Source organism: Panthera leo, chromosome F3, assembly GCF_018350215.1.
Source record: "Panthera leo isolate Ple1 chromosome F3, P.leo_Ple1_pat1.1, whole genome shotgun sequence".
Classification (NCBI taxonomy): domain Eukaryota; kingdom Metazoa; phylum Chordata; class Mammalia; order Carnivora; family Felidae; genus Panthera; species Panthera leo.
In genome coordinates, this window is record NC_056696.1 from 4,019,167 (window position 1) to 4,034,263 (window position 15,097).

At 42.7% G+C, this 15,097-nt stretch overlaps 1 protein-coding gene across 1 annotated transcript in view; it reads left to right on the plus strand.

Annotated features, from left to right (window-relative positions):
• The window catches only part of LOC122212184 (kinesin-like protein KIF28P), a 73,679-nt gene that overhangs the window by 24,046 nt on the left and 34,536 nt on the right, over nt 1-15,097 (plus strand). Inside the window, exons 5-6 of the mRNA XM_042925902.1 lie at nt 3,762-3,986; nt 13,129-13,283. Of these exons, the coding sequence (XP_042781836.1) occupies nt 3,762-3,986; nt 13,129-13,283 (380 nt within the window). The remainder of the gene's footprint in view (nt 1-3,761; nt 3,987-13,128; nt 13,284-15,097) is intronic.

Below are 15,097 nucleotides of genomic sequence, written 5' to 3' on the forward strand. Positions count from 1 at the left end.
CTGCTATAAATATTGGGGTGCATGTATCCCTTTGAATTAGTATTTTTGTATTTTTTTTTTAGTAGGCTTCATGCTCCGCATGGAGCCCAGTGTGGGCCTCAAACTCACGACTGTGAGATCATGATCTGAGCTGAGATCAAGAGTCAGATGCTTAACCGACTGAGCCACCCAGGCAGGCCAGTATTTTTGTATTCGTTGGGTAAATACTTAGTAGTGTAATTACTGGGTCATAGGGTAGTTATGTTTTTAACTTTTTGAGGAGCCTCCATACTTTTCCACAGTGGCTGCACCACTTTGCATTCCCATCAATAGTGCAAGAGGGTTTCCTTTTCTCCACATCCTTACCAACACCTGTCGTTCCTTGTGTTGTTAATTTTAGCCATCCTGACAGGTGTGAGGTGGCATCTCATTGCGGTTTTGCTTTGCATTTCCCCGATGATGAATGATGTTGAGCATCTTTTCAAGTGTCTGTTGGCCGTCTGTATGTCTTCTTTGGAGAAATGTCTGTTCATGTCTTCAGTCCTTTTTAAAATGGATTATTTGGTTTTTGGGTGTTGAGTTTGATAAGTTCTTTATAGATTTTGGATACTATCCTTTTGATGTGTCGTTTGCAAATATCTTTTCCCATTCCATGGGTTGCTTTTTAATTTTGTTTATTGTTTCCTTTGCTGTGCAGAAAACTTTTACTTTGGTAAAGTCCCAATAATTTATTTTTGCTTTTGTTTCTCTTGCCTCAGGAGACATATTTAGAAAGAAGTTGCTAGGGCTGATGCCAAAGAGGTTATTGCCTGTGTTCTCCTGTAGGATTTTGATGGTTTCCTGTCTCACATTTAGGTCTTTACCCATTTTGAATCTATTTCTGTGCATGGTGTAAGAAAGTGGTCCAGTGTCATTCTTTTTTTTTTAATTTTTTTTTAACGTTTATTTATTTTTGAAACAGAGAGAGACACAGCATGAACGGGGGAGGGGCAGAGAGAGAGGGAGACACAGAATCGGAAGCAAGCTCCAGGCTCTGAGCCATCAGCCCAGAGCCCGACGCAGGGCTTGAACTCGCGGACCGCGAGATCGTGACCTGAGCTGAAGTCGGACGCTTAACCGACTGAGCCACCCAGGCGCCCCTCATTCTTTTGCATGTTGCTGTCCAGTTTTCCCAACACGATTTGTTGAAGAGACTGTCTTTTTCCCATGGGATATCTTTTCTGCTTTGCCAAAGATTGACTGACCATATAGTTGTGGATTCCAAATGGGTTCTCATGTCAAGGTCACTGGTGAAGTTTCTATTTCTTTCAAGTTGCTAAGACTTGGAAGATAGTATGGCTCCTTTACCTTACACCAATAACTTTAGGAAGACAATTTAATTTCTTTTATTACCAACTTCTGGTGGGCATCTCATTGTGGTCTCCCTACTGATATCTGTTTATGATGATACGCTGTCTAGAATTCTGTCTTCTTGTCTCTAAAATGAGAACACAGGACATCTTAGGAACATTTCCGTTTCTCATATTCCATGAGCCTCTGGTATTTTTCCTCTAGGTACTTAAAGTGAAGTTTATTAGGTACCTGTGATGTTTCAGACATCATACCAGACTCTGAGGACGAGTGAGTCCCGGGACTTAACTCCCGCCATGGAGGAGTCTGGTGGGAGCTTACAACACCTCTCCAGACAGTGATACCTTACATGTGCGGCATGAAAAGTAAAGCGCAAGGGGCAGAGAGGAGGGAATGTGTGACTGCCTGGCATGTTTGGCAACATCGGTCAACGCTGGACTCAGACTGGGCCTCGAGAGACGTGTATGAGCTTGGCGAGGCTGCGGGAAGGCTCGGGGCACAGATAGGGGCACTTTGGGCCACGATTAGTGTTCACCAGTCGAAAAATACTGGAAAGCGCATGGCACTGAAGGGAGCAGTGAGTAAGTACTCTGGGTAGCCGGAGTTGGATGCACGGTGGGGACGTCAGGAGAGGAAGCCAAAGATAGGCCCTGCCTGAGAGCGAGGGGCCTTTGTCCTGCAGGCAGTGGAGAAGCCCAGTGGAGGATCTTACAGGGAAATCGGATAATCGGACTGGGATTCTGGGAGCGTTCTCTAGCAGCAGAGGCAAGTTGGATTTGAAGGCGTGCCAAATAGAGGCAGCGTTAGGGGAGTCCCGGGAAAGCCCAGGTGAGTGAAGAAGGTCTTATGAGAGTCACCCAATTCTGATCTCCAGAAACTCCCTGGAGGGCGCTGGCACCAGGATCTGCCCCTGTCTCTGGCACCTTATGTCCACTGTCTTAGTTTGGCTTGCCTGAGCTTCCCTCTGCGATCTTGCCTTGGTTCTAGGACGCAGAGCTGTGGAGCAACAGACCTGGGGGAGATCTCAGAGATCGTTTAATCCGCCCCCTCCTATTATGAACCCTAGGAAAATAAGAGATTTTCCAAAGCACTCCCAGGCCGGAAGCAAAACAAGGACTGAGAACCCAGGTCTTCAGGCTCCCAGCCCAGACGTCTCGGTACCATAAGACACCAAACCACCCCTCTGGGGGCCTCTGCCTCTACCAGACTCCCACAGCAGGACCTACTTGGCCTTGTCCGAAGTGGCTTTTCTTGGGTGAGAGGCAACAGGGGCTTGCACCCGAGGCCGTGGTCTAGGTGTGACAGCTCACGAATCTCCGACAAGAAGATTCAAAGAATCACCCTCATTCTCTTGTTAGACTTGACTGGCGCAAGTACCGTCGGGATTGAATCAGTTTCTCTTGAAAGCAGGGTTCGGGGTGGTGGCATTTGGGGGATGATGATCCCCCCCCAGGTGCATCAGGCCTTCTGCTGACCTTGGGTACTCAGCACGCTAGTCTCTGCTATTTATTTTTATTTTTAGTTGTCACTGTTTTCAGTAAAATGTCACCACTTTGTAATAGAGACTCTGTGGTAATTCAGACCGGGGCTAGGATGGTGTGTTTCTATGTTATCCCCAAAGGAGTTGCTAATCAAATAAAACGGTTAACAAGGCTCCTGGGAGAACGTTCATGGCAATAAGAGAATAAGGGTTTCAAGCATAAATGTTTTAGAAGCACCTGTTGAAAGCCAGACGCCCGTGCACACCCACTCCAATATCTCGTCATGCTGTAGAAGTGGTTCCAGACGCTTCTAATGCACAACATACAGTGTGTTAAACATTATTCGTTAGCCTCGCTCTGATTACACCGTCCTGTGAAAAAGCATTCACGGAGTGCCTCTCCTATGTCAGGAACTATGTCAGGATCTACTGGTTCCACAGGAAGGGAGTTCACAGGCCGGATGGGCTGCCTGAGGTACTAGAAAATACTGGAACTGAGTTTCAGAAAACTAGGCTTACGCCAGCAGTTACAACAGATTTCCCTCGTGTTGGCTGTTCCCCTATTGCTTACTTACCTAAATTATGAGAGTGTCCAGTACCTACCGAAATTTAGCATCTATTCGTTCAATAAATATTTATTTATTTTTAATGTTTATTTATTTTTGAGAGAGAGAGAGAGAGAGAGAGCGCACGAGCAGGAGAGGGGCAGAGAGAGAGGGAGACACAGACTCCAAAGCGGGCTCCGGGCTGTCCGCCCAGAGCCCCCCACACGGGGCTCGAACTCACAAACTGTGAGATCATGTCCTGAGCTGAAGTCGGACGCTTCACCAACGGAGCCACCCAGGGGCCCTGATAAGTTTTTTTTAAATTTAATATAGCCTAGGCAGAGGCGTAAGAGCGACGTAAATGGAAATCCCTGGCTTCCTGAAGTTTATACTCTTTTTTTCCGCAGATACGAGACCTGCTGTCTAGAACCAAGCAACCCGGAGGACTAAAAGTAAGGGAGGATCAACACCTGGGCTTTTATGTGGATGGCCTGAAGTCAGTGCCCTGTGGGAACTACGCGCAGATTGAAAGGCTGATGGAGCAAGGGACAAAAATAAGGACCACGGCCTCGACCAACATGAACGCCAGCAGCAGCCGGTCTCATATGGTTATCACCATTCAGTTCAGGCAGGTGAGATGTGCGGGAAGGCAGCCGTCCCGCTTCCCCACCAGGCGTGGGGTCTGCGGGGAGGGTTCCCGAGGGCACGAGGAGCTGGTGGGCGTTCCGGAATCCTTTCAGATTTGACCTGTGGATTACGGTGGCTGCTTCCAACCAGGGGCTCCGGGGTCAGGAACAGGAGGAAGGGAGGCACCTTGCCTCTCTCCACCCTGGCTCCCCAGTACGATGGTGACCAGCTTTCAGATCCCTGAGCCTGGAGGACACCAGATACTCAACTACCTTTCCGATTCATGCAAGTTGCAAGATAAAGCCTTCGAAACTAGCTCACCCATGTAACTCTCCACTAACTGGCATCTCTGATAAAACCGAGCACATTTTTCCCCTCCGTACTCCTCGGTAGATATCAGAGAGTGAACTCTAGATCGTCACCGGCCAGATTCAGAAACAGTTATTTACAAAGCCTGGGCAATCGGTGCAGGGAGCTGGGATTTCACCATCTCTGTTCCCTACGCCACAGCCCGAGTCACAGACAGAATGGGAACAAATGAAGGTTGCCCTGCTCTGATCAGGAATAGTGGGACAACACTGGACTATACCTGACCCTTTGTTTACCGGCTTTGAAACTTCGGGAAATAACTTCCTTGCCCTCAGTCTCCGTTTCCTATTCTGTAAAATGCGATTCTGCAGGAATGCTGGGAAGCTTAAATAAGAGGCTGCATCTTTTTTTTTTTAATTGTTTTTTTAATGTTTATTTATTTTTGAGACAGAGAGAGACAGAGCATGAATGAGGGAGGGTCAGAGAGAGAGGGAGACACAGAATCTGAAGCAGGCTCCAGGCTCTGAGCTATCAGCACAGAGCCTGACGCAGGGCTTGAACTCATGGACTGTGAGATCATGACCTGAGCTGAAGTCGGTCGCTTAACCGACTGAGCCACCCAGGCGCCCCAGAGCCTGCATCTTAAACAAGTTTGAGGGCAGACTGTGAAGGTGGTGGAGAGGGACCTGAGCTCGTTTCTTCCTCCTCACACACAGAGGCAATGACTACGCATGATCCAGCTCACTATGGAAATGACTCGAAGACCAGCAGAACAGCTCTTCCACAGCTAAAGACACGGAGAGATAACCCCATTGAGAAGGGTAGGAGGAGTGGAAACCTAGCTGGAAAGCAAAGCCCGAGCATAATGACGCCCAAGCGAGAAGGATATCCCAGGCACCAAGATTTTCCCTCACGAGCGAGGGTATCAGACTTTACCTCGGGCACCCCCTGCTCTGGAGACCTGCATCGGAAAGACAAGCCTTGTCACACCTGGCTTTGAAAATCAGTGGACTTAACTCTGGGAGAGGCAAAGCACCATAAGAATCCAAGAGTCAGGGCCACCTGGGTGGCTCAGTCGATTAAGCACCTGATTCTTGGTTTTGGCTCAGGTCAGGATCTCACCGTTCGTGGGATCGAGCCCAGCATTGGGCTCTGCGCTGACAGCTCAGAGCCTACTTGGGAGTCTCGCTCCCTCACTCTCCCTCTCTCTCTCTCTCTGACCCCCCCCCCTCACTCTCTCTCTCTCTCTCTCTCAAAATAAACAAACTTAAAAATATATCAATTAAAGAATCCGAGAGTCCACTCTTAAAGGGCCAGCACAGAAGCAGTGATTTTAAGGCATGTGTGAGAGGATCAGAGATCTGTAGGAGCTTTCTCAGGGAACGAGAGTGCTGAAGGTGCTGTTTTCCTTGACCTCCTTCAGCCTAGCTGGTCAGTCCTTGTGGGAGTCAGTTCTGATGCTCTCCATCCACCACCTTAGCCCTGCCTGTCCTGACCCTGTGTTCCACCCGCCCATCCATCCAAAAAGACTCCTGCCCCAGAGGAGGGGAGCCAGCCTTGACCACCGGCACACCCACAGCTGCCACGGCCAGTCACACAGGAGGGAGCACGCAGCCCACACAACTGACCTCCCTGGAGTTCCTGGTTCTGCTGACCAGGGGGGATTGTGCTGCTGGGCCCCACGGGACACCTCTACATAAGGCCACTGCCGTCATCACCAGGAGACATAGCTGACCTAATACACAGAAACAGATGAAGGCTCAGACAAAATGAGAAGACAGAAAAATATATTCCACGCAAAAGAACAGGACGAAACCTCAGTGAAAGAACTAAGCAAAACGGAGATAAGCAATCTGCCTGATAAAGAGTTCAAAGCGATCATCAGGTGCTACACAGACTGGAGAGAAGGGAGGATGAGCTCAGTGAGACCTTCAACCAAAGAGACAGAAATATAGTGGCTGAGTGGCTTAAGAGTCTGACTCTTGATTTTAGCTCAGGTTGTGATCTCATCGCTCTTGGGTTCGAGCCCAGTGTCAGGTTCTGTACTGTCAGTGCTTGGGATTCTCTCTCTCCGCCCCTCCCTGACTCACATTTTCTCTCTCTCCAAAATAAATAAACGAACAAAGAGGAATTTCCTACTCTGTTTAAAGAAAAAAACAAAAAGAACTAATCACAACTGAAGAATATACTGAAATGAAAAATACACTAGAGGGAATCAACAGCAGATTGGAGGATGCAGAACAAAGGATCAGCAATCTGAAAAACAGGGTGATGGAAGGCAGCCAGCTGAACAGCAATTTAAAAAAAAAAAAAAAAAGAATTTTTTAAATGAGCATAGCTTGTACTAACATTTGGATTAGAGGGGTTCCAGACAGAGGAGAGAGAGAAAGGGGCAGAAAAGTTATTTGAAGAAATAACAGTTGAAAACTTCCCTAACCTTGGGAAGAAAACAGACACCCAGGTCCAGGAAAAACAGAGAACCCTAAACAAGATGAATCCAAGGAGGTCCACACTAAGACACATAAAAATTTAAGTGTCAAAAATGAATAACAAAGGGAGAGTCTAGAGAACAGCAAGAGAGAAGCAAATAATTGCATACAAGAGAAACCCCATAAGGCTATCAGCTGATTTTTCAGCAGAAACTTGGCAGGCCAGAAGGGAGTGGCACGATATAATCAAAGTACAGAAAGGAAAAGCCTACAATCAAGAATTCTCTACCCATCAAGGTTATGATCCAGAATTGAAGGAGAGATAAAGAGTTTCCAGGACAGGGGTGCCTGGGTGGCTCAGTCAGTTGAGCATCTGACTCTTGATTTCAGCTCAGATTATGACTCCAGGATTGTGGGATTGAGCCTGGCACCTGCTTAAGATTCTCTCTCTCCCCTGCTCAAGTGCTCTCTCCCATTCTGAATGAATGAATGAATGAATGAATGAATAGCTGGCTAGCTAGCTAGCTAGTTAGCTTCCAGGACAAACAAAAGTCAAAGGAGACCATTACCACTAAACTGGCCTTACAAAAAATGTTAAAACAACTTCTTTAAATGGAAAAGAAAAGGCTATAACTAGAATTAAGAAAATTACGCAAGGAGAGGCACTTGGGTGGCTCAGTTAAGCATCTAACTCCTGGTTTCCGCTCAGGTCATGATCTCACAGTTGGTGAGTTCAAGCTCCACATTGGGCTCTACACTGACAGTGCAGAACCTGCCTGGGATTCTCTCTCACTCCTCCCTCTGCCCCTCCCTCGCTCGTGTGTGTGCATGCCATCTCTCAAAATGAATAAACTTTTTTTTTTTAAGAAAATTATGCAAGGAAAAAATGTCACTGGTAAAACCAGACATAAAGGTGATAAATCAATCACTACTAAAGCTAGTATGAAGGTTACAAGGCAAAGGTAGTAAAATTATATATACAAAAGTCAGTTAAAGGATACATAAAATTTTTAAATGTAAAGTATGACACCATATACATAAAATGTAGAGGGGAAGGAAAAATGTAGAGCGTTTAGAATGTGTTTCAACTTAAGCAATCATCAACGTAAAATAGACTATTATTTACACTGAATTTACATGTGAACCTCATGGTGACCACAAACCCAAAACCCATAAGATACACAAAAAATAAAGGGAAAGGATTCCAAGCACAACAATAAAGAAAGTTATCAAATCACAAAGGAAAAGAGCAATACATTTTGTTTACTAACAAAATAACGAGAACTATATACTTATCAATAATTACTTTAAATGTAAATGGACTACCAGCATTTTTCACACAGCTAGAACAAACAATCCTGAAATTTCTATGCAACTGCTAAAGACCCTGAATAGCGAAAGCAATCCTGAAAAAGAAACGAAAAGCTGGAGGCATCACAATTCCAGACTTCAAGCTGTATTACAAAACTGTAGTCATCAAGACAGTATGGTACTTGCACAGGAACAGACACACAGATCAATGGAACAGAATAGAAAACCCAGAAATGGACCCACAACTATATGGTCAACTAATCTTTGACAAAGTAGGAAAGAATATCCAATGGAAAAAAAGATGGTCTCTTTGACAAATGGTGTTGGGAAAACTGGACACCAGCATGCAGAAGAATGAAACTGGACCACTTTCTTACACCACACACAAAAATAAATTCAAAATGGACAAAGACCTAAATGTGAGACAGGAAATCACCAAAATCCTAGAGGAGAACATAGGTAGCAACCTCTTTGACCTTGGCCGGAACAACTTCTTACTAGACACATTGCCAAAGCAAAAAGGAACTATTGGGACTTCATCAAGATAAAAAGCTTCTGCACAGCAAAGGAAACAATCAACAAAACTGAAAGGCAGCCAATGGAATGGGAGAAGATATTTGCAAATGACATATCTGATAAGGGGTTAGTATTCAAAATCTATAAAGAACTCACCAAACTCAATATCCAAAAAAACAAATAATCTGGTCAAGAAATGGGCAGAAGATATGAATAGACATTTCTCCGAAGAAGACACCAGATGGCTAACGGACACATAAGATGATCAACATCACTCATCATCAGGGAAATACAAATCCAAACTATGATGAGATATTACCTCACACCAGTAGGAATGGCTAATATTAACAACACATGAAACAAGAGATGTTGAGGAGGATGTGAGAAAGGAGAACATTTTGCACTGTTGGTGGGAATGAAAACTGGTGCAGCTGCTCTGGAAAACAGTATGGGGGTTCCCCCAAAAGTTAAAGATAGAACTACCCTATGATCCAGCAATCGCACTACTAAGTATTTACCAAAAGGATCAAAAAAATAGATTCGGAGGGGTGCATGCGCCCTGATGTCTAAAGCAGCACTATCAACAATAGCCAAAGTATGGAAAGAGCCCAAATGTCTATCAACTGATGAATGGATAAAGAAGATGTGGTATGTATGTACACACACACACACACACACACACACACACACACACACACACACACACAATGCAATACTACCCAGCCATCACAAAGAATAAAACCTTCCCATTTGCGACAACGTGGATGGAGCTAGAGTGTATTATGTTAAACAAAATAAGTCAGCCAGAGAAAAGACAAATACCATATGATTTCACTCATAGGTGGAATTTAAGAAACAAAACAGATGAACATACGGTAAGGGGGGACAAAGAAAAGGAAGCAAGCCATAAGAGACCCTTAACGACAAAGAATAAACTGAGGATTGCTGAAGGGAGGTGGTGGGGGATGGGTTAGGTGGGTGATGGGTATTAATGAGGGCACTTGTTGGGATGAGCACTGGATGTTGTAAGTGATGAATCACTGAGTTCTACTCCTGAAACCAATAATACCCTGTATGTTAACTGATTAGAACTTATTTACTTACTATTTTATTTTATTTTATTTTATTTTATTTTATTTTATTTTATTTTATTTTATTTTATTTTAAGACAGAGTGAGAGTGCCTGAACAGGGGAGGGACAGAGAGAGAGGGAGAGAGAGAATCCCAAGGAGGCTCCGCGCTGTCAGCATGGAGCCCGATGTGGGGCTCAAATTCACTAACTGGGAGATCATGACCTGAGCCCAAACCAAGAGTCAGACGCTCAACTGACTGAGCCACCCAAGCGCCCCTAACTAGAATTTAAACCAAAACTTCGAAAAAATGAACGTAAATGGACTACATGTTCCAATCAAAAGAACATAAAGTGACTGAATGGAATAAAAAAAGAAACAAACAAGACCCAACTGTGTGCTGCCTCAGGGATTCACTTCAGACCTAAGGATACATACAGACTGAGAGTGAAAAGATGGCAAAAGATATTCCACGCATGTGGAAGCAAAAAACAAATGCTAGGGTAGACAAAATTGACTTTAAAACAAAGACTGTAACAAGAGACATCATTGCATAATGATAAAGGGATCACTCTAACAAGAGGCTATAACAGTTGTAAATCTGTCTGCACCCAACATAGGAGCACCTAAATATATAAAGACAATATTAACAGACATAAAGGGAGAAATTGACAGTAATACAACAATAGGAGGGGACTTCAACACCCCACTTAAGTCAGTGGACAGATCGTCCAGACAGAAAGTCAACAAGGAAACAGTGGCTTTGAGTGACACATGAGACCAGATGGATCGCACAGATACATATCCCATCCAAGAACAGCAGAATACAAATTCTTTTCAAGTGTACATGAAACATTCTCCAGGGTAGATTTCATGCTAGGCCACAAAATACACCTCAAGAAACTTAAGGAGTTTGAAATCACATCAGGCTCTGCACTGGGATTGGAGCCTGCTGGGGATTCTCTCTCTCCCTCTGGCCCTCCCCCACGTGCACACACTCTCTCTCTACAAAGACTACTACAAAAGATTATACACCAGCAAATTGGACAAATGGATAGAAGAAATGGATAAATTCCTAGAAATGCACAAGTCCAAGTCTGAATTGGGAAGAAATAGAAAATCTGACCAGACCAATAACCAGGAACAACACTGAATTGGCATTCAAAGAGCTCCCAGCAAACAAAATCGCAGGACCACATGGCTTCACAGACGAAGTCTACCAAACATTTAAAGAAGCATTAATACCTATTCTTTTCAAACTATTCCAAAAAATAGGAAAGAAACCTTCCAAATTTTTCACGGTAGGAGGCCAGCATCATCTTGATGCAAATTAAAAAATGTTAAAGATTAATATCCTTGATGAACATACATGCAAAAATCTTCTACAAACCAAATTCAACAATACACAAAAGTATCATTCCCCACAATCAAGTAGGATTTATTTCAGGGACGCAAGGGTAGCTCAAGATTTGCAAATCAATCAACGTAATGTACCACATTAACAAATGAAGGACAAAAATCATATGATTCACAGATGCAGAAAAGAACACTTGACAAAACTTAACATGTTTTCATCAGGAAAACTCTCAATAAAGTGGATTTAAGGGGAACATAACTCAATGTACATAATAAAGTCCACATGTGAAAAACCCACAGCTAGCATTATACTCAGTGGTAAAAAAACCAAAGGCGTTTCCTCAAAGATCAGGAACAAGACAGGATGTGCACACTTTTATTCAACATGTGGAAGTCCTAAAAAAAAAAAAAAATTTAAATTTAAAAAAAAAACTTAGAAAAATAGGGGCGCCTGGATGGCTCAGTCGGTTGAGCATCCGACTTCAGCTCAGGTCATGATCTCACGGTCCGTGAGTTCGGGGCCCATGTCGGGCTCTGTGCTGACAGCTCAGAGCCTGGAGCCTGTTTCGGATTCTGTGTCTCCCTCTCTCTCTGACCCTCCCCCGTTCATGCTCTGTCTCTCTCTGTCTCAAAAATAAATAAACGTTAAAAAAAATGTCTTTTAAAATAAATAAATATTTTTAAAAAATTTAAAAAAAAAATAAAACAAACATGTGGAAGTCCTAGCCACAGCAATCAGATGATCAGACATGAAAAAGAATATAAGGTATCCAAATAAGTAAGAAAGAAGTAAAATTTTTCACTATTTGCAGGCGACATGATACTATACATGGAATAACCTAAAGTCTACCAAAAAACTACTAGAATTAATAAATGAATTCAGTAAAGTTTCAGGATACAAAATAGGTATACAGAAGTCTACAGATTCCTATTTCTACACATTAATAACAAACGAGTGGAAAGAGAAATTAAGAAAACAATCCTATTTATAATTCTAGCAGAAAGAATAAAATACCCAGGAATGAATTAAACCAAGGAGATAAAAAGAAATGTCCTCTGAAAGCTATACGACATCGATCAAAGACACTGGAGAAGACACACATAATTTTTTTTAACGTTTATTTATTTTTGAGAGAGAGAGAAGGAATGAGAGTGCATGCGTGCAAGCAAGGAGGGGGTGGGCAGAGAGCGAGGGGGACAGAGGCTCCAAAGCAACTCTGTGCTGACACATGATCACGAGATCATCACCTGAGCTGAAGTCGGACGCTCAACTGACTGAGCCACCCAGGCGCCCCAAAGAAGACACAAAGAAATGGAAAGACATTCCATGTTCAAGGGTTGGAAGAACAAATACTGTTAAAACGTCTACACTACCCAAAGCAAGCTACAGATCCCATGCAATCCCCAACAAAATACCAGTACTGTTGCTTTTTTTTTTTAATAGAACTACAACAAATAATCCTAAAATTTGTACAGAACCACAAAAGAGCCCAAATAACCAAAGCAGTCTTGAGAAAGAGGAGTAAAGCTGGAGGAATTAGAATCCCAGATTTCAAAGTATACTACAAAGCTATAGCAATCAACAGTATGGTAAAGCCACAGAAGCAGATACAACCATCAATGGAGCACAACAGAGAGGCCAGAGATAAACACACACTTTTATGGGCAATTAATCTACAACAAAGGAGGAGAGAACATGCAACGGGAGAAAAGACAGTCTCTTCAATAAACCACGTTGGGAAAACTGGCGAGCTGTGTGCAAAATAATGAAACTGGACTGCTTTCTTTTAAAAAAAAAAATTGTTAATGTTTTTATTTATTTTTGAGACAGAGAGAGACAGAGCATAAGCAGGGGAGGGGCAGAGAGAGGGGGAGACACAGAATCTGAAGCAGGCTCCAGGCTCCGAGCTGTCAGCACAGAGCCCGATATGGGGCTCAAACCCACGAACCGGGAGATCATGACCTGAGCCCAAGTCGGTCACCTAACCAACTGAGGCACCCAGGCGCCCCAGTAATATTAAATGTTTTAAATTTTATTATATGCTTTTGAGTGTGAAGTACAAATAGAAAAAAATGTTTTAAAATGTGAACTGGACTGACTTCATATGTAGCCTGCTACCACTCTGATAACGTGACTGTGGTGCTCTCCCACACAGGTTTTCCTGGACAGAGACCTCACCAAGCAATCCACGATTAATTTGGTGGATTTAGCAGGAAGTGAAAGGCAGAAATCTTCAGGATCTGAAGGAGACAGACTGAGGGAAGGATCACAAGTTAACTTAAGTTTAACCAATTTAGGAAATGTTATCAGGTAAATAACCTGTGCATGGATATTTATTTCTATCGTAAAAATGACCCCAGATATCAAAAATTAGATTAATCATAACCCTTGAGTCATGACCCACTGTCACCATTGGTTCATACCTGGTCCTCCTATTTATTTTAAATGAATTGCTTTTTAATAAAATTAAAAACACTAATAAAGCCACCACCCAACCCAAGAAATCGTTGGTATTTCTCTACTGTGCTCCCCTTGGAGGTAACCGCCATCTTGAATTTTGTTTACCCCTCTCTGTCCCTCCCTCCCTTTCTTCTTTCATCCTTTCTTGTTTTTATCACATGTGAATATTATTAGTTAGTGGCAATCATTTTTGAAATGTTTACAAAGGGTATAAAATATTACATTGTTTTCTGGATCCTGTTCTTAAGTGATTAAAATATAAACTACAAAAAGTGTGCAAATCTTAAATGTTCAGGTCAATGAATTTTTATACATATATATCTGTGTAATTACCACCCAGCTCAAGATATAGAACATTTCCAAAACCCAGAAACCTCCCTTGTACTTCCCTCCTAGCTTTCACTTCCACCAGAAGAAATTGACCTTTGCCACTACAAATTGGTTTTGCCTAACTGTATAGATTTTCATATAAATGTGACCATTTATAAGAGGCCATTGTTTTTTGCATTTGGCTTCATTCACTAAGGACTGTGTCTAGGAGACTAGGCCATGTTTCTCATGTAGCAATTATTAGTTCTTTTTCATTGCTATGTAGCATTCCATTGTGGGAATGTGCCACAATCATTTATCCATTCTCCTATTGATGGACGTTTCCTTTGCATCCAGGTTTTGAGTATCCTAAATAAGGTTGCTATGAACATTCTTGTATGTGTGGTTTGGGGAAAATAATTTCTCCTTCCTCTCAAGTACACACCCAGGAGTAGAATTGTCGGGATTGGCTTTTAGATCCAACATTATTAACAGTATGTGTCCATGCTTTCTGTGGCTATAGTTAATTTACCTTCTGTTCTGTCACTAAACATTGTGCCTATGAGATTCCTTTTTTTGTAGAAGTTGTTACTTCTTTTTCCTTATGATGTAGTATTCCATGGTGGGAACATGCCATAACTTCTTCATTGGTTCTCCTGTTGATTGGCATTTTGGTTGTTCCCAGGTTTTGGTTTTTTTGCTATTACAAACGGCGCTATTATGAACATTCTTGTACAAATCACAGGGTATCAATATATTAAAGTTTCTTTTGAGTATAGAAAAAGGACTGAAATTGTTGGATTATATATAAGTTGTGTACAATACCTAAGTTTTGAGGGTGGTGACAAGTTATTTTCCAAAATGGTGGGGCCAATTTACACTCCCAACAGCAATGGATAAAATATCCCATTGATCCACATCTTTTCTAAGGCTTGGTATTATCACACTTCTTGATATTTACTAATTAAATGGGTATGAAGATACCTTACCGTGGTCTTGATACTCTTGGTTTTTAGCAAGTTTGAGCATCATGTGATATGTTTACCGGCAATATGTCTCCTCTCAAAACGTTCTGTTTTTCCCATTATTCTATCCAGTTACTGTCTTTTTATTGATTCATAGGCATCCTTTACATATTTTTATTACTCTTTTCTCAGGTATATAAGCACCTTCACCCAGCACACAGCGTGTCTTTTCAATGTAAGGTGTCTATTGATGAGTAGAAATCATGGTAGTGGTTTTTGTTTAGCATTTCCTGAGTCTTGTTTAAGAAAAGTAGCGTCTGAAAGCCATCTCCCTAAATTTCATTTAATTTCCTGTCCATCTGGACTTGATTTCTGTGTGTAGTATAAGGT